The sequence below is a fragment of the Mobula birostris genome, chromosome 23, assembly GCF_030028105.1.
Source record: "Mobula birostris isolate sMobBir1 chromosome 23, sMobBir1.hap1, whole genome shotgun sequence".
Lineage (NCBI taxonomy): Eukaryota > Metazoa > Chordata > Chondrichthyes > Myliobatiformes > Myliobatidae > Mobula > Mobula birostris.
The window spans coordinates 3,626,683-3,644,935 of record NC_092392.1 but is presented as its reverse complement, the minus strand read 5'-3'; the positions used below and the strand labels follow the sequence as shown (position 1 = coordinate 3,644,935).

The following is an 18,253-nucleotide window of genomic DNA, read 5'->3' as shown; positions in this document are numbered from 1 at the left end:
GTAACAGATATTCGGTGTGTAGTTTTGAGATGTGGATGAGGCAAAAACATGCAGGATTTTAAATTAACAGTGAACAATTTTACCGTTGATTCAGGTCTTAAATCTAAGCCAGCAGATGAATAAAATGGGTGATACCCATTGTATAGGTAAGGACATGTAGAGCAGAGAGTTCGATCACCTCAAACTTACACAAGAAAGAACAAGCCTGACAGGGATACATTGAAAGAATTAAATCTATAGTTAGTAATGGTGTTGAAGATTCTGCTGGCAAATGAATTGTGACAAGGCTGGAGATGTCACAGAGTTTAAAAATATGCAGTCCTGGTGCTGGAATGGATTCCAGGTGTGAAATGGAACTCTAGGTCAAATATAACACCAAGATTGTGTTCAGATAATTGGCAGGGAGAGGGATGAAGTTGGTCGTTATTTGGGAAAAAATCGCTGCCCTGCCACCCCCGCCCCATATATTTTTATTCAGGAATGTGGCATGGTACAGGCTCTTCCATTCCAATGAGCCCACGCTGCCCAAATACGCCCATGTGACTAATGGAAATTCATGTGGTCACAGAGAGAGCTCCTTACAGGCAGCAGCAGGAAATGAACCAAGGTCATCGATGTGCTGCAGTGCTGCCCCACGGTACCTATTGGAATTGAGCCAGAATCTGTCCTTTTAAAGACGGCGAAAGATAAAGTATTACTAAAATTAGCTTGTCACTCATCAGTTCAAACAACAATGAAGAAACAACTAATTAAGCTTCACCTATGTCCTTAAGGAGTCATCTCTCTTGAGGGTGGCTGCCATTGATATAGGGGCCTTTTCATGCTGCGTTGTTACAAGGAAGGCAGAAATCATGGCCTTTTGAGCCTAGATCCTCATATATCAGACAGCGAAAGGCTGCCTTACCATTGAATTCCTCACCATTTCTTTATATGGATCGAATTAAACTCTGGGAAATTTGCTCTTGCTGTCAACCCAGGGTACGGATCCAAATCTAACGACACAACTGCTGGAAGACTAACAGCTTTGCTCACTGCAGTATTTGTCCGAGCCTCATTTCTCACTCCTACCACAGATTTTATCCACGTTATAGTCACTGATCAGTTTAATTTCTTTACTGTCCTATTTACCAGATCACTGATTCTCCTCTAATATAAACATCTTATCTGAAGCGCAGCTACCCATATCCTGCCACTCATCCATCATTGCCAACAGTTGTTATGCTACAGGAATAAAATAAAACCGAGAATGCTGAAAACCTGAAACAAGACACAGAAAATACTTGAAACACACGTCAAAGTTGCTGGTGAACGCAGCAGGCCAGGCAGCATCTCCAGGAAGAGGTACAGTCGACATTTTGGGCCGAGACCCTTCGTCAGGACTAACTGAAGGAAGAGCTAGTAAGAGATTTGAAAGTGGGAGGGGGAGGGATGGAGCCAAGAGCTGGACAGGTGATAGGCAAAAGGGATATGAGAGGATCATGGGACAGGAGGCCCAGGGAGAAGGAAAAGGGGGAGGGGGGAGGAACCCAGAGAATGGGCAAGGGGTATAGTCAGAGGGACAGAGGGAGAAAAAGGAGAGAGAGAGAGAGAAAGAATGTGCACATATAAATAAATAACGGATGGGGTACAAGGGGGAGGTGGGGCATTAGCGCAAGTTAGAGAAGTCAATGTTCATGCCATCAGGTTGGAGGCTACCCAGACTGAATATAAGGTGTTCTTCCTCCAACGCTAATGCCCCACCTCCCCCTCGTACCCCATCCGTTATTTATTTATATACACACATTCTTTCTCTCTCTCTCCTTTTTCTCCCTCTGTCCCTCTCACTATACCTCTTGCCCATCCTCTGGGTTTCTCTCCCCCCCCCCCCCCACTTCTCCCTGGGCCTCCTGTCCCATGATCCTCTCATATCCCCTTTGCCAATCACCTGTCCAGCTCTTGGCTCCATCCCTCCCCCGCCTGTCTTCTCCTATCGTTTTGGATCTCCCCCTCCCCCTCCCCCTCCCACTTTCAAATCTCTTACTAGCTCTTTCTTCAGTTAGTCCTGACGAAGGGTCTCGGCCTGAAACGTCGACTGTACCTCTTCCTGTAGATGCTGCCTGGCCTGCTGCATTCACCACCAACTTTGATGTGTGTTGCTTGAATTTCCAGCATCTGCACAGTTCCTCGTGTTTGCCTTTTTAAATACTTGGAACACTCACGAAAGCACAGCAGCAATTCCACTTCCTGAAGGGACTGAGGTGACCAAGCTTTCTCCTCCACCATTCTAACCAATTTTTGTAGGAACATCATCAGTAGTGTCCTGACCAGCTGCATCACTGTCTGGTATGGAAATTGCAAGACATCTGACTGCAATACTCTTAAAATTGTGAGGGCTTCTGAGAGGATTATCGGCGTCTCTCTTCCACCCACCAAAGGTACTTAGCAGGAGTGCTGCATACACATGGCCCTTAGCATTGTCAAGGATCCCTCCCATCTGCCCAAATCTCTTTGACCCTCTACCATCAGGCAGGAGGTACCGTAGCATTAGGATAAGGACAGTTTTAATAAGAATCAGCTTCTTACCCAAGGCCATGAGACTAACCCAGGTCTCATCGCATATGAAACGCCGGTAGTGTTATACTGTTTCTTTTTAACTTGTATTGTAAATGCACCTTATGCTAAATATCAATCTTCTGGAATATATTTTATTACTTGATAAGTTATTTGTGGTAGTATTACTTTATGTATTGCGTATGAGTTATATGTACTGTGTTGTGCACCTTGGTCTAGAGGAACATTGTTTCCTTTGGCGGTAAATATGGAAACTTTTTAATCAACTTGAACTTGAATGATCAGGCTGTGGGGAGAGAAACAGACTTAATGCTTCACTTTGGAGGCCCTTCATCAGAACTTGGAAGGAAAATACGTCCGTTTTCAGCAGAATAAAACCGGCAGGTGGGGTATTGGTGGTAGGACAAAGGCAATATTTATGATGGGCTGAGTTAAGTTGGCAATTATACATTATGCTCCTTTGTCAGTACCAATGGAAGGGCTGTAAGACCAACCTATCTGGTCCAGCTGGAGTAAAGAAAAGGATCAAAAACACAAGTCTTAGTAACAGACGGATCACTGGCAGAAAGGGCACTTCCGATACTGACAAAAAGAATGAGTTACCTAAAGTTGGTGAATATTAGTTCAAGACTGTAAGGTAATATTGCAACTTTATAAAACTCTGGTTAGACCGCACTTGGAGTATTGTGTTCAGTTCTAGTCTTCTTGTTATAAGAAGAATTTGAAAGCTTTAGAAAGAGCACAGAGGAGATTTACCAGGATGCTGCCTGGATTAGAGTGCATGTTTTATGGGGGTAGATTGAGCTGGGGCTTTTCTCTTTGTAGAGGAGGAGGATGAGAGGCTTGATAGAGGTGTACAAGATGATGAGAGGCATAGAAAGAGTGGACTGCCAGAGATTTTTTTTCCCAGCACAGAAATGCCTAATACAGGGGTGGGGGGGTAGGTGGGGACATAATTTTAAGGTGATTGGAGGAAGGTATGGGGGGATGTCAGAGGTAGGTTCTTTACACAGAGAGTGGTGAGTGCATGGAACACACTACTAAGGGTGGTGGTAGTCACAGATACATTAGGGACATTTAAGAAACTAAGCTAGGCACATGGATGAAAGAAAAATGGAGGACACTGTGGAAAGGATGGGTGAGATTGATTTTGGAGTAGATTAAAAGGTTTGCAAGGCATCATGGGTCAAAGGGCTGTGTTGTACTGTTCTATACTCTGCCACAGCTGATCAGTTGTTCCTAAAACAACTTTGCCATTCTGGCTCATTATGTTGTAGTTGAAGAATTGTACCGTTCTAGTCTGTATTGTTCTATGTTTGAGAAACAGTTGAGATTATCAATATCTAATCAGCCAATCATGTGGCAACAACTCAATCCATAAAAACATGCAGATAAGGACAAAAGGTTCAGTTGTTGTTCAGACCAAACTTGAGAATGGAGAAGAAATGTGATCTCTTGTGCATGGTTATTAGTGACAGACAGCGTGGTTTGAGCATCTCAAAAACTGCTGATCTCCTGGAATTTTCACATTCAGCAGTCTCTAGGGTTTACAGAGAATGGTGTGAAAAACAAAAAAAAATCCAGTGAGCAGCAGGTCTGTGAGCGAAAATTCCTTGTTAATGAGAGAGGTCAGAGTGGAATGGCCAAACTGGTTCAAACCGACAGGACGATGGCAGTAACTCAGATAACCACACGTTACAACAGTAGTATGCAGAAGAGCATCTCTGAACACACAACACATCAGACCTTGAAGTGGATGGGATACAGCTGCAGAGGATGACGAACATACAGTCCGTAGCCACTTTATTAGATACATGTCGTACCTAATAAAGTGGCCAGTGAATGTATAATCTGTGAAAAAGAATGTGTTCTCAGCACAATGTCAAACCCTAAACTCAAATAGATTTTGTTGCTTTATTTTATTAAACAGTGTACTCAAAGTATGCTTCATGATATTTCAGGCAACACACATCAAAGTTGCTGGTGAACGCAGCAGGCCAGGCAGCATCTGTAGGAAGAGGTGCAGTCGACGTTTCAGGCCGAGACCCTTCGTCAGGACTAACTAACATGATATTTCACACCCTTTTCCAATTTCAGCATCTCTGAATATTCAAATAATATTTCACACGAATAAAACCACTCTACTTGTGACATTCAAATCATAATTCTTAGAGAAATCTTTTCTTTTTAATAATCTGCATAATTAAGTTGTAATGACTGAAGAAAAAAGATTAAATGCATCATTGAAACAAATTTCTACAAAAAGCCAACAGTCAGATCTCAACAGGCCTACAATTTTGGCTAGATTGAAGAGAACTGTGATCAGGACCCCACTAACCTGATGTGAGTGTCATTGCTTGGTAACTCTTTACCCCAGAGAATGGTGGAGGCTAAGATGGAAATAGATAAATATTATAAGGGAGTTAATCTATGTGGAGTGTTTGATGGCTCTGGGCATGTACTCACTGGAGTTTAGAAGAATGAGGGGGTTGGATCTTATTGAAAGCTCCTGATATTGAAAGACCTGGATAGATGGATAAGGAAAGGATGTTTTCAATAGTGGAAGAGTCTAGGACAAAGGAAACAGCCTTAAAATAGAAGGATGTCCCATTAGAACAGAGATGAGGAGGAATTTCTTTAGTCAGAAGGTGGTTAATGTGTGGAATTCATTGCCACAGGTGGCTGTGGAGGCCAAGTCATTGGGTATATTTTATATTTAAAGAGATTGATAGATACCTAATTACTAGAGTTGTCAAGTGTTACAGGGAGAAGGTAGGGAAATGCGTTTGAGAAGGAAAATAAATGACCCGTTATCGATGGGCTGAATGGCATAATTCTGCTCCTGTGTCTTATGGTCTTAAGCAACCTGATGCAGAAGAGGAGCATAGATCAGCCATAATTATTTCAAATGGTGGAGCAGACTGTGGGCTTGGTGGCCAACACCTGCTTTTATTGTGCTCTTGAACCATTGAGATAGAAAGGGGAAAGTTAAGAACTTTTCAGATATAGTAACATCCGCTCTAAGATAATGTGTGCAAGCAGCGAGCCACAATTTAATTGTTGCATCTAGCTTCCTTAGAAAGTAACTCTGTTGATGGGCTTTTAATGATGGAGGCCTGTTGTTTAAGGACAGCTATCCAGCAGAGCCGAAACTTATTTGGGCCATTCCTCCTTCCTGTTGAGACAGCTCCACCTTGTTGTGATTAGCCCATTTTGTCACTCGCTCCACATACTAATTAAGTTAATGTCAACCTGTGCCAAGGCTAAAATTTGGACACACCACCTATTTGGCTATCATCTCAACTTCTTGAAGGATACTCACCTTGCCATATGCCTACACCTGCACTGTCATGCTGCTGCTGTTGTTCATTGCCTGCTCTTCATGCTCATATTCTTATTGGAATTGATGAACAGAAATAAAACCTTGCCCTATCACAGCAATGTAACATAGAGTAGAAACAGCATATTACAATGAAAAATAAAACGATGCCAAACAGAGCGATTTTGTATGGCACCAGATTCTGCAGACGTTGTTACAGAAGTAAGCAGATCATTTACTTTACAGTATGTTATCTCTACAAAGGTTACACAATATTGGTTTGACTTAACCTCTTAGGGAACCCAGAGAATTGATTCCAGTGGTTTGTCTAATTTTGTAAACGGTAACTTTTTTTTAAAAATTCTGCGTGCATTGAAAATATGTTTGCAACATTATACTGTGAAATATCCCCTCATTTCCAATAAAGTTTGATTTACCAAAGAAATGAGCATGATGCGTATACTTCTGAAAATGATTATTGTTTGTATTGAATTAAGCCCCGGATGATGGATTTGAAAAACTGTTCTTCCTTCCCAAGCAGATAAATTACGCAGGGTCATGTCTGCCTGAGGGACTGTGTCTGGTTCTGCACTTCCCCTTTCTACTGCATTAAAAGTGGGTGGCAATAAATGTCAGGACTGGTTGTGTAATGAGTAAATGATGGTGGAAGAGGGAAACCAGAAACAAACGATGAATCTTATTTCTGCTGACAAATGACTTTTTGATCATTCAGCTTGCAATCAAATTAGAAAAATCTTTGTTTGTATTGAGGCTCTGACTGAGCCATTGAACAGCAATCAAAACAGCAAATAAACTACTCAAAATATCATTCCTAAATAAAAAATGAGCCTTCAGGCTGAAACAATCAAAAATTGCTATTGATTCATATAGCTGTTGTGTTCATCTTTATCGATCTGATAAAGAAAGATAAATCTAAGCCCAAATGAGATTACTGTGCGTCAGTGCGTCAGACCACAAGGCCAATTATTAACCATTCATCACTGCGAGCAATGACCCATCCACCCATCTCAGTGTGCTCCTGTCTAATCATATCACCATTGATTTTTATCGAATACAACAGACCTCGTCTGTGGCAATCATTTGTATCCTCAGACCTGCTGTAGTGATGGGCAGGATAGGCTCAGTCCCTTGGAGCAAATAGGGTTATAGTTCAATGCCATTTTAGTTTACTGTGTTCTGTTCTGTTCTGCCTCTCTGCAGAGTGCCCAGTTCTACAAGGTGACCACTGAAGAATACCAGAAAGCAGTTGCTGAAGCTGAGTCCAAGTTCAAGTAAGATGCATTGTTCAGTCTTATCAAGAGCCTTTTTAAAAAAAAACAAAGCTGATGTTGTCTTTCAGTGTTGTGTACACTCCATTTCATCCAGCAATCATCATGATCTATGTGCTATTTCTCGTGGTATTAATTTCATTTGAAATGAAGCAGTATGGGAGCACACAGTGCTGCTGAGATCTCCTGCTCCTTCTGTAAAACTATGAGGAACTAATGAGCTAGAACCTAAGCAGGCTTCCTGCATTTTATTTCCCGCTCAAAGTCAACTTAGAGAAACAATGCTTAAAGTTCCTAAAGATGAAACAGAAAGTTCCAGAAATGCTCACCATGTCAGTCAGCATGTCAAGAGAAAGACATAAATGGGACATTCACCAGAATGAGGGATGTTTCAGCAGGTGGTCACACCTGAAGCACTAACCTACCATTTGTCTTTCTCTGAGATGACTTGCTGAGTGTTTCCAGCAATTTCTAACTTCATTTCAAACATGTGCTTTCATTTTGTTCTTTCAAAATCCATGAACTTGTTTCTCCGAGTTAACAGCATGCTGTTAACGTAACAATATTCTGGGGTGATTAAAAACAAAAATCAGCGGTTCCTGTAAAGTGAATGGAGATGCTTCTTCCTTCTGGCTATGTTGTCTTCTCTGATTGTGTTTTTATGTTTATATGGAGCAGAGAACAATACAGCATAGCAGAGGTCCTTTGACCCACAATGTGCTGAACTGATTGAATTTAACTAATCTAATCCCTCTTCTCACACATTGACTATATCCATACCTCCTCAATATATTCACGTGCCTATCTAAGAGACTCTTAAACACTCCTATCTACCTCCACCAGTACTGCTAATAGCATATTCGAGGTCCCCCACCACTATCTGTGTAAAAACACTTGCTTTGGACATCACCTTTGTACTTTCTCCCTCACACCTAAATGCACACCCTCTCATACAAATCATTTCAATCTTGAGAAAAGATGCCGGCTGTCTATCTATGTCTTACATAATTATATAAACTTCTGTCGGATCTCCACTCCGCCCCCTCTGCTCCAGAAAAATCAGCCCTAGCTCGTCCAAACTCTTTTATTTTGATGAGTTATAAAATAACTGAATTAAATCGAATGTACACCTCAGGAACAGGCCATTCAGCCCAAGTGATTAGTGTCAATCATTTTGAGTTTCCCCCATTCAATCTCATCCAACTATTAGCATACCTTTCTATTCATTTGGATGTTTATTTCAGTTTCTTAAAAGCTTACAGTGATCCAGAATGGAAAAAGAGGATCACAATACACCTCTTTATTCTTAACATCAGCTTGAATGAGAATAAAGGCAAGTGGTCGCAATAAATGAAGAATGATGCACAACAGTGGTGCCATCAAATTGTTCCAGTTTGATTTATCAGCCAAATTGTTTGTGAAAATTGGCAAGATCCCAAGATTGTATCTTTATTGTAGATCTGATTCTTAGATTGAATGAGTTAAATCAAGTCGCTGCCTGTTTCGAAAGGTGGTGAATTAGAAGAGAGAGGTCAGGCTGAAGATAGCACAAAGTTCCATGTCATTGCAGTGACAGGAGAGAGTGAGTTTGCGTAAGAGCACCACAGAGAGTCAGTTTTACACACAAACATGCAGGAGGAAAGTGAATGCACAGTGTGGTGCATTTGGGGATTATGACGAACAAGGAAAGGATGAGCCCCAGCAGCAGCACAGCCAGAAGTGATGTTATACAGTGTTATTGTTCTATCCCTCACCTGGAGTGAATAATATTGGCAAAAGACGCTTGGTATTGATGTTTTTCTTTGAAGAACGAGAGTTGTTCCTTGAGCTAGAGTTAATGATTAAACTCAACCATACTAGCCAGGATTTAATGTCAAATAAATAACAACTTGCTAGAATGTGCATGTCAATTTCTCAGGAAGTCGGCCTTCCACAAACTTAGTGGGTCATTCTGGGACACATAAAACTATTTCCACTAGCAAGGGTCAATTAGCTGTCTGGACTGACTGAGATGGACTCCTTAATGTGAATCCATTTTATTTAGCATTATTCAACCTGATGCCTCACGAGGTTATATGTACAGTTGTAACTCTTTGAATCATAAAAGAAACGTTAAGAATTTTGAGGTTTGTTATCCATCAGAATTTCCACAGGCAATTGTAGTGATTTTTCTTATAATAACAATTTGTGAAAGATGACTTTCTTCCAGTGTAGCACTAAGAGACAGCTCTGTGAAATGGACAACATGTCAATAGACAATAAGACAACCTTGTTAGCAGATGTTACATTGTAGAAGGACTGAGAAACTAAAATTTTCCAAGCGTTGTTTGATTCTCCTTCAGATTTATTGTTAATTTCAACAACATGCTGTGAAATACAGTCATGAAGGTTGTACATTGCAATTCGGCATCAAGTGGAACACTAGCTTCAGTTTTCTTTTGATGCCAAGACATTATTTGTGAGTGAGAAAGCCACAGATTTACATTTGTAATTAGATCCACACTGACCCTCCATAACTTGTATGTAGAAACATGGAAACATAGAAAACCTACAGCACAATACAGGCCCTTTGGCCCACAATGCTGTGGCAAACATGTACTTGCTTTAGAAATTACCTAGAGTTACCCATAGCCCTCTATTTTTCTAAACTCCATGCACCTATCCAGGAGTCTCTTAAAAGACCCTATCGTATCCGCCTCCACCACCATCGCCGGCAACCCATTCTACGCACTCACCACTTTCTGCGTAAAAAAACTTAACCCCTGACATTTCCTCTGTACCTACTTCCAAGCACCTTAAAACTGTGCCCTCTCATGTTAGCCATTTCAGCCCTGGGAAAAAGTCCTGACTATCCACACGATCAATGCCTCTCATCATCTTATACACCTCTATCAGGTCACCTCTCATCCTCCATCGCTCCAAGGAGAAAAGGCCGAGTTCACTCAACCTATTCTCATACGGCATGTTCCCCAATCCAGGCAACATCCTTGTGAATCTCCTCTGCACCCTTTCCATATCCTTCCTGTAGTGAGGTGTCCAGAACCAAGCACAGTACTCCAAATGGGGTCTGACCAGAGCCCTATATAGCTGTAACATTACCTCTCGGCTCCTAAACTCAATCCCACAATTGATGAAGGCCAATGCGCCGTATGCTTTCTTAATCACAGAGTCAACCTGCACAGCAGCTTTGAGTGTCCTATGGTAGTCCTCCACAATATCCACAACACCCCCAACCTTTGTATCATCAGCAAATTTACTAACCCATTCCTCCAATTCCTCATCCAGGTCATTTATAAAAATCACGAAGAGAAGGGGTCCCGGAACAGATCCCTGAGGCACACCACTGGTCACCAACCTCCACGCAGAATATGGCCCGTCTACAACCACTCTTTGCTTTCTGTGGGCAAGCCAATTCTGGATCCACAAAGCAAGGTCCCCTTGGATCCCATGCCCCCTTACTTTCTCATTAAGCCTTGTATGGGATACCTTATCAAATGCCTTGCTGAAATCCATACATACTACATCTGCTGCTCTACCTTCATCAATGTGTTTAGTCATCATCATCAGGTGCCATGCCCAGTTTGAGCTTTGACTGCCATGGCCCACACACTCCGGTTTTGGGTCAAGTGGATCAATTCATTGGTATTCGTTTCCATTTCTCTGGCTGCTGTCTCCATCTTCATTTGTCTTTGTCTTCCTCTTGCTTTCTTCCCTTCAACCTTTCCCATAATTACCATGCATTCTAATTCCTCTTTCCTAATCACATGTCCAATGAAGTTACATTGCCTTTTCATGATCTCATACATTATTTCTCTTTTTGTGTTTGCTCTGTTCATGACATCATCATTAGATATTCGTTTCGTCCATGATATTTTTGCATCCTCCTCAAAAACCACATCTCTGCTGCTTCAATTCATTTCCTCATGTTACTAGATATTATCCAACATTCTGAGTCATATAACATAACTGGATAAACGTAACATTTCAGTACTCTGTGGTGGGTTATCATGCCTGGTTTAGTATTGGGCAGTATACTCTTCATTCTCGTAAACGTGTCTTTTGCCATCCCTATTCTTCTTTTGATGTCCATGTTGCACCTGCCATCTGATGTCACCCAGCTTCCTAAGTAGCAAAGGTGTTTTAGGACATTGGGCAATATCTGAAAGAGTGCTCCTTGTTAGATTCAGAGGACAACCATTTGATTTAGCATATACAGGTATATGCACCAGCAATAGATGGAACAAATGAGGATATAGATAAATTTTATGAAGAGCTTGAACAAGCAAAGAATGGATGCAATTCTCAAGTAACTGTTTTTTCATGGGAGATCTAAATGCTAAGGTAGGACAAGGCGCTAATGGAAATACCATGGGAAAATTTGGACTGGGGAAAGAAATGAAAGAGGCGAGAAATGGGTAGGATGGTGCAAGATGAATAATCAGGTCATTGTGAATACCGACTTTAAAAACCATCCAAGACACTTGTGGACCTGGAAAAGTCCAGGTGATAACACCAGAAATCAAATTGACTTTATTACTATAAACCGAAGATTTAGAAACTCAGTGACTCAATGCAAAACATATCCAGGTGCAGACTGTAATAGTGACCATAACTCAGTAGTATTTCATGTAAAAGTAAAACTTAAAAAACTAAAGAAGCAAAAACCTGAACAATCCCTTGACTACTTACAAGTAATTAAAGAAGAAAACTGAAGACAAAAATTTACAATTGAAGTAAAGAATAGAGTTCAAAGTCTAGAAATAGAATCTGTTGAAGATGATAGCAATCATGTAGAAATGAAATATAACTCTCTAAAGGATGCCTTGGTGGAATCAGCAAAGTCAGTGATTCCTAAAAAAGAAAAAAGCACAAAGAATAAATCAAGGAAGGTAGTGCACCCGTGGCTGACAAGAGAAATTAGGGATAGTATCAATTCCAAAGAAGAAGCATACAAATTAGCCAGAGAAAGTGGCTCACCTGAGGACTGGGAGAAATTCAGAGTTCAGCAGAGGAGGACAAAGGGCTTAATTAGGAAGGGGAAAAAAGATTATAAGAGAAAACTGGCAGGGAAGATAAAAACGGACTGTAAAAGCTTTTATAGATATGTAAAAAGGAAAAGACTGGTAAAGACAAATGTAGGTCCCCTGCAGACAGAAACAGGTGAATTGATTATGGGGAGCAAGGACATGGCAGACCAATTGAATAATTACTTTGGTTCTGTCTTCACTAAGGAGGACATAAATAATCTTCCAGAAATAGTAGGGGACAGAGGGTCCAGTGAGATGGAGGAACTGAACGAAGTACATGTTAGTAGGGAAGTGGTGTTAGGTAAATTGAAGGGATTGAAGGCAGATAAATCCCCTGGGCCAGATGGTCTGCATCCTAGAGTGCTTAAGGAAGTAGCCCAAGAAATAGTGGATGCATTAGTGATAATTTTTCAAAACTCGTTAGATTCTGGACTAGTTCCTGAGGATTGGAGGGTGGCTAATGTAACTCCACTTTTTAAAAAAGGAGGGAGAGAGAAACTGGGGAATTATAGACTGGTTAGCCTAACGTCGGTGGTGGGGAAATTGCTGGAGTCAGTTATCAAGGATGTGATAACAGCACATTTGGAAAGCGGTGAAATGATCGGACAAAGTCAGCATGGATTTGTGAAAGGAAAATCATGTCTGACGAATCTCATAGAATTTTTTGAGGATTTAACTAGTAGAGTGGATAGGGGAGAACCAGTAATATGTGGTATATTTGGATTTTCAAAAGGCTTTTGACAAGGTCCCACACAGGAGATTAGTGTGCAAACTTAAAGCACACGGTATTGGGGGTAAGGTATTGGTGTGGGTGGAGAATTGGTTAGCAGACAGGAAGAAAAGAGTGGGAATAAACAGGACCTTTTCAGAATGGCAGGCAGTGACTAGTGGGGTACCGCAAGGCTCAGTGCTGGGACCCCAGTTGTTTACAATATATATTAATGACTTGGATGAGGGAATTAAATGCAGCATCTCCAAGTTTGCGGATGACACGAAGCTGGGTGGCAGTGTTAGCTGTGAGGAGGATGCTAAGAGGATGCAGGGTGACTTGGATAGGTTGGGTGAGTGGGCAAATTCATGGCAGATGCAATTTAATGTGGATAAATGTGAAGTTGTCCACTTTGGTGGCAAAAATAGGAAAACAGATTATTATCTGAATGGTGGCCGATTAGGAAAAGGGGAGGTGCAACGAGACCTGGGTGTCATTATACACCAGTCATTGAAAGTGGGCATGCAGATACAGCAGGCGGTGAAAAAGGCGAATGGTATGCTGGCATTTATAGCGAGAGGATTCGAGTACGGGAGCAGGGAGGTACTACTGCAGTTGTACAAGGCCTTGGTGAGACCACACCTGGAGTATTGTGTGCAGTTTTGGTCCCCTAATCTGAGGAAAGACATCCTTGCCATAGAGGGAGTACAAAGAAGGTTCACCAGATTGATTCCTGGGATGGCAGGACATTCATATGAAGAAAGACTGGATGAACTGGGCTTGTACTCGTTGGAATTTAGAAGATTGAGGGGGGATCTGATTGAAACGTATAAGATCCTAAAGGGATTGCACAGGCTAGATGCAGGAAGATTGTTCCCGATGTTGGGGAAGTCCAGAACGAGGAGCCACAGTTTGAGGATAGAGGGGAAGCCTTTTAGGACCGAGATTAGGAAAAACTTCTTCACACAGAGAGTGGTGAATCTGTGGAATTCTCTGCCACAAGAAACAGTTGAGGCCAGTTCATTGGCTATATTTAAGAGGGAGTTAGATATGGCCCTTGTGGCTACGGGGGTCGGGGGTATGCAGGGAAGGCTGGGGCGGGGTTCTGAGTTGGATGATCAGCCATGATCATAATAAGTGGCGGTGCAGGCTCGAAGGGCCGAATGGCCTACTCCTGCACCTATTTTCTATGTTTCTATGTTTCTAATAAATGGATGACAGAAGAAATCGAAAATCTAATGGAAAAAGGAGACGGAAGAAAGCAAATCCTACAGAATATAAATCCTTAGATAAAAAAGTTAAAAGCTTATGTCAAAAAGCCAAAGAAGAATGGTTAAACCAGGGAATGTGAGCAAATAGAAAGAATCCCTATTACTGATCCAAAAAGGTTACATCAACAAATCAAGAATATCACTGGTAAAAAGCTCCTCTGTTCTTCAGGTGGATGTTTGAAAGCAAAGGACGGTACCATTATCATGGAAAAAGATGAGATTACGAACAGATGGACTGAGTATATTCAGGAATCGTTTGAAGACGATCAAGGCGAAAAACCAGAAATTAAGAAAAACATTGAAGGTCCAAGTATTTTAAAATCTGAAGTTCGTAATGCAAGAAATAAGACAAAGAAAGGAAAGGCAGCAGGTCCTGATGAATTAGTAATAGAACAAATTATCGCCCTTGAAGATTATGGAATTGAAAAGCTTACTGATTTAATCAATGACATTTATGAGACTGGAATAATACCAGAAGAGATGAAAAAATCAGTATTTATAACTCTTCCTAAGAAAGCTGGAGCAATAGAATGTGAATTACATAGGACCATAAGTTTAATGAGTCATATCACCAAGATACTCCTAAGAATTTTGATGACAAGAGCTAAAAGTAAGATACAAGCTCAAATAGGCAAAGAATAATGTAGTTTTGTGAAAGACAAAGGTACAAGAAATGCAATATTGATGTTAAGGATACTATCAGAATGAGCTATTCAGGTGCAAAAAGATTTGTTTGTTTGTTTTATCGACTACACAAAAGCATTTGATAAAGTGAAGCACAATAAGTTATTTGAAATATTACAGAAAACTCTAGATCTAGATTCGAAAGACCTCCGCCTAATCAGAAATCTGTACTGGGAACGAACTAACACTGTAAGAATAGATGGAGAAGTGAGTCAGTTTACGAAAATCAAGAGAGGCGTTAGATATGGGTGTGTTTTCTCCCCTGGTTTATTTAACGTGTACAGTGAAATAATATTACAAAAAATAAGAGACATCTTGGGAATCAAAGTGGCAGTGAAAACAGCAATAATTTCAGATATGCAGATGACACTATGTTGATTGCAAGTACGGAGGAAGAACTACAAAACTTGAGATAGTTGTTGAAGAAGGTGCAAAAATGGGTCAGTCTATCAATTGCAAAAAGACAGAACGTATGGTGATATCCAAAAAGAAGGAGAATCCTATCTGAGAAGACTTGAGAATAAACAGGGAAGACATAAAACAAGTTCAGAACTTTTGTGTTTAGTCACATCCTCAAAAAGTTCAATCAGGCTCATAAGGCATAACCTGCCTTTGACAAAGACATGCTGACTATTTCTAATCATATTATGTCTCTCCAAATGTTCATAAATCCTGCCTCTCAAGATCTTCTCCATCAACTTACCAACCACTGAAGTGAGACTCACTGGTCTATCTCTACTCCCTTTCTTAAATAAGGGAACAACATCTGCAACCCTCCAATCCTCCAGAACCTCTCCCATCCCCATTGATGATGCAAAGACCATTGCCAGAGGCTCAGCAATCTCCTCCCTCACCTCCCACAGTAGACTGGGGTATATCTCGTCCAGTCCCGGAGACTTATCCAACTTGATGCTTTTCAAAAGCGCCAGCACATCCTCTTTCTTAATGTCTATATGCTCAAGCTTTTCAGTCTGCTATAAGTCATACAAATTCCCAACGTCCTTTTCTGTAGTGAATACTGAAACAAAGTATTCATTAAGTACCTCTGCTATCTCCTCCAGTTCCATACCTATTTTATCACTGTCACACTTGATTGGTCCTATTCTCTCACGTCTTATCCTCTTGCTCTTCACATACTTGTAGATTGCCTTGGGGTTTTCCTTAATCCTGCTTGCCAAGACCTTCTCATGGCCCCTTCTGGCTCTCCTAATTTCATTCTTAAACTCCTTCCAGTTAGCCTTATAATCTTCTAGATCTCTATCATTACCTAGTTTTTTGAACCTTTCGTAAGCTTTTCTTTTCTTCTTGACTAGATTTTCAACAGCCTTTGTACACCATGGTTCCTGTACCCTGCCATCCTTTCCCTGTCTCATTGCAATGTACCTATGCAGAACACCACCCAAATATCCCCTGAACATTTGCCACATTTCTGGCATACAGTTCCCTGAGAACATCTGTTCCCAATTTATGCTTCCCAGTTCCTGCCTGATAGCTTCATATTGCCCCTTACTCCAATTAAATGCTTTCCTATCCCTGTCCGATGCTATGGTAAAGGAGATAGAATTGTGATCACCATCTCCAAAATGCTCTCCCACTGAGAGAGACCAGATTCATTTCCCAATACAAATCAAATACAGTCTCTCCTCTTGTAGGCTTATCTGCATATTGTGTCAGAAAGCCTTCCTGAACACACCTAACAAACTCCACCCCATCTAAACCCCTTGCTCTATCTAGGGAGATGCCAATCAATATTTGGGAAACTAAAATCTCCCACCACAACAACCCTGTTATTATTACACCTTTCCAGAATCTGTCTCCCTATCTGCTCCTCAATGTCCCTGTTACTATTGGGTGGTCAATAAAAAACACCCAGTAAAGTTATTGACCCCTTCCTCTTCCTAACTTCCACCCACAGAGACTCAGTAGACAATCCCTCCATGACTTCCTCCTTTTCTGCAGCTGTGACACTATCTCTGATAAGCAGTGCCCACCTCTTTTGCCCCCTCCCTACCCTTTCTGAAACATCTAAAGCCTGGCACTCTGAGTAACCATTCCTGTCCCTGAGCCAACCAAGTCTCTGTAATGGCAACAACATCAGAGCTCCAAGTACTGATCCACTGACTTTTTTTGCTGGTGGGGGGGCAGGGGGGATTGTTGCTTGCTGATGATTACGCGTGGGAGTGGGGGGCTGGGGGGGACTTTGGGGTTCTAACATTTAACTGTCATTCATTCTTTGGGGCACTCCTCTGTTTTCGTGGATGGTTGCAAAGAAAAAGCATTTCAGGCTGTATATTATATACATTTCTCTGACATTAAATTATACCTTTGAACCTTAGAAGTTTATCTACTTTGTTCATGATACTCCTTGCATTAAAATAGACACATCTCAAACCATTGGTCTGAGCACATCCCTTTTCTATCACCTGCTTATCCTCTCTCTCACACTGTCTCCAAGCTTTCTCTATTTGTGAGCCAACCGTCCCTTCCTGTGATTCTTCAGTTTGGTTTCCACCCCCCAGCAATTCTAGTTTAAACTCTCCCCAGCAGCCTTAGCAAACCTCCCTGCCAGGATATTGGTCCCCATCAGATTCAAGTGCAACCCATCCTTTTTGTATGTAGCGGAGACTGGAAGAGAGCAAGACTGTACCTTAACAGGACATTGCAAAGTACATGAAAATAAGGCTATAACGCCATAAGACACAGAAGCAGAATTAGGCCATTCAGCCCATCATTCCTGGCATTCCGTCAGGGCTGATTTATTATCCCTCTCAACCCCATTCTTCTGCCTTGTCCGCATAACCTTTGACACCCTTACTATTTAAGAACCTATCAACCTCCTCTTTAAATATATCCAATGACTTGGCCTCCAAAGCAATCTGTGCATGCCTTTTAAAAATCTGGTGTTCCCAAATTGTTTCCTGAATATTCCCTGTATTTTCTCTTTCAAATGTTCACCACCTGAGTTTTTGCATTTGGTAAACATTTTATATATATCAGAAATTATTTTCCAATTTGAGTCTTTCTTTTTGGATATAGGAACAGAATTAGGTCATTGACTGTGCTCTAACTTTCATCATGGCTGTTTCCTTTCAGTCCCTTTCTCCTGTCTTCTTCTCCCCGTAACCCTCAACCCCTTTACCAATCAAAAGTCTCTCAATCTTTGCCTTGCGTGCACCAAGTGACGTGGCTTCCACACCCCTTGGTGGCAATGAATTTCACAGATTCACCTCCCTTTGGCGGGATAAAACACTGCATACTTCAGTTTTAAAGGGACATTCCACTATTCTGAGGGCGGGCCCTCAGATTCTGCACTCTAGGAGAATGGCATCACACTGCCAGGTGGTGCAGCTGTGATGATGGTGATTGTGGTGGAGATGGTGCCAATCCAAGCTGACTGGGATCTG

At 41.4% G+C, this 18,253-nt stretch overlaps 1 protein-coding gene across 1 annotated transcript in view; it reads left to right on the top strand.

Moving 5' to 3' along the window:
* chchd3a (coiled-coil-helix-coiled-coil-helix domain containing 3a) overlaps positions 1 to 18,253 on the top strand; it is a 326,490-nt gene that overhangs the window by 256,269 nt on the left and 51,968 nt on the right. The window contains exon 6 of the mRNA XM_072241199.1: positions 7,091 to 7,161. Within this exon, the coding sequence (XP_072097300.1) occupies positions 7,091 to 7,161 (71 nt within the window). The remainder of the gene's footprint in view (positions 1 to 7,090; positions 7,162 to 18,253) is intronic.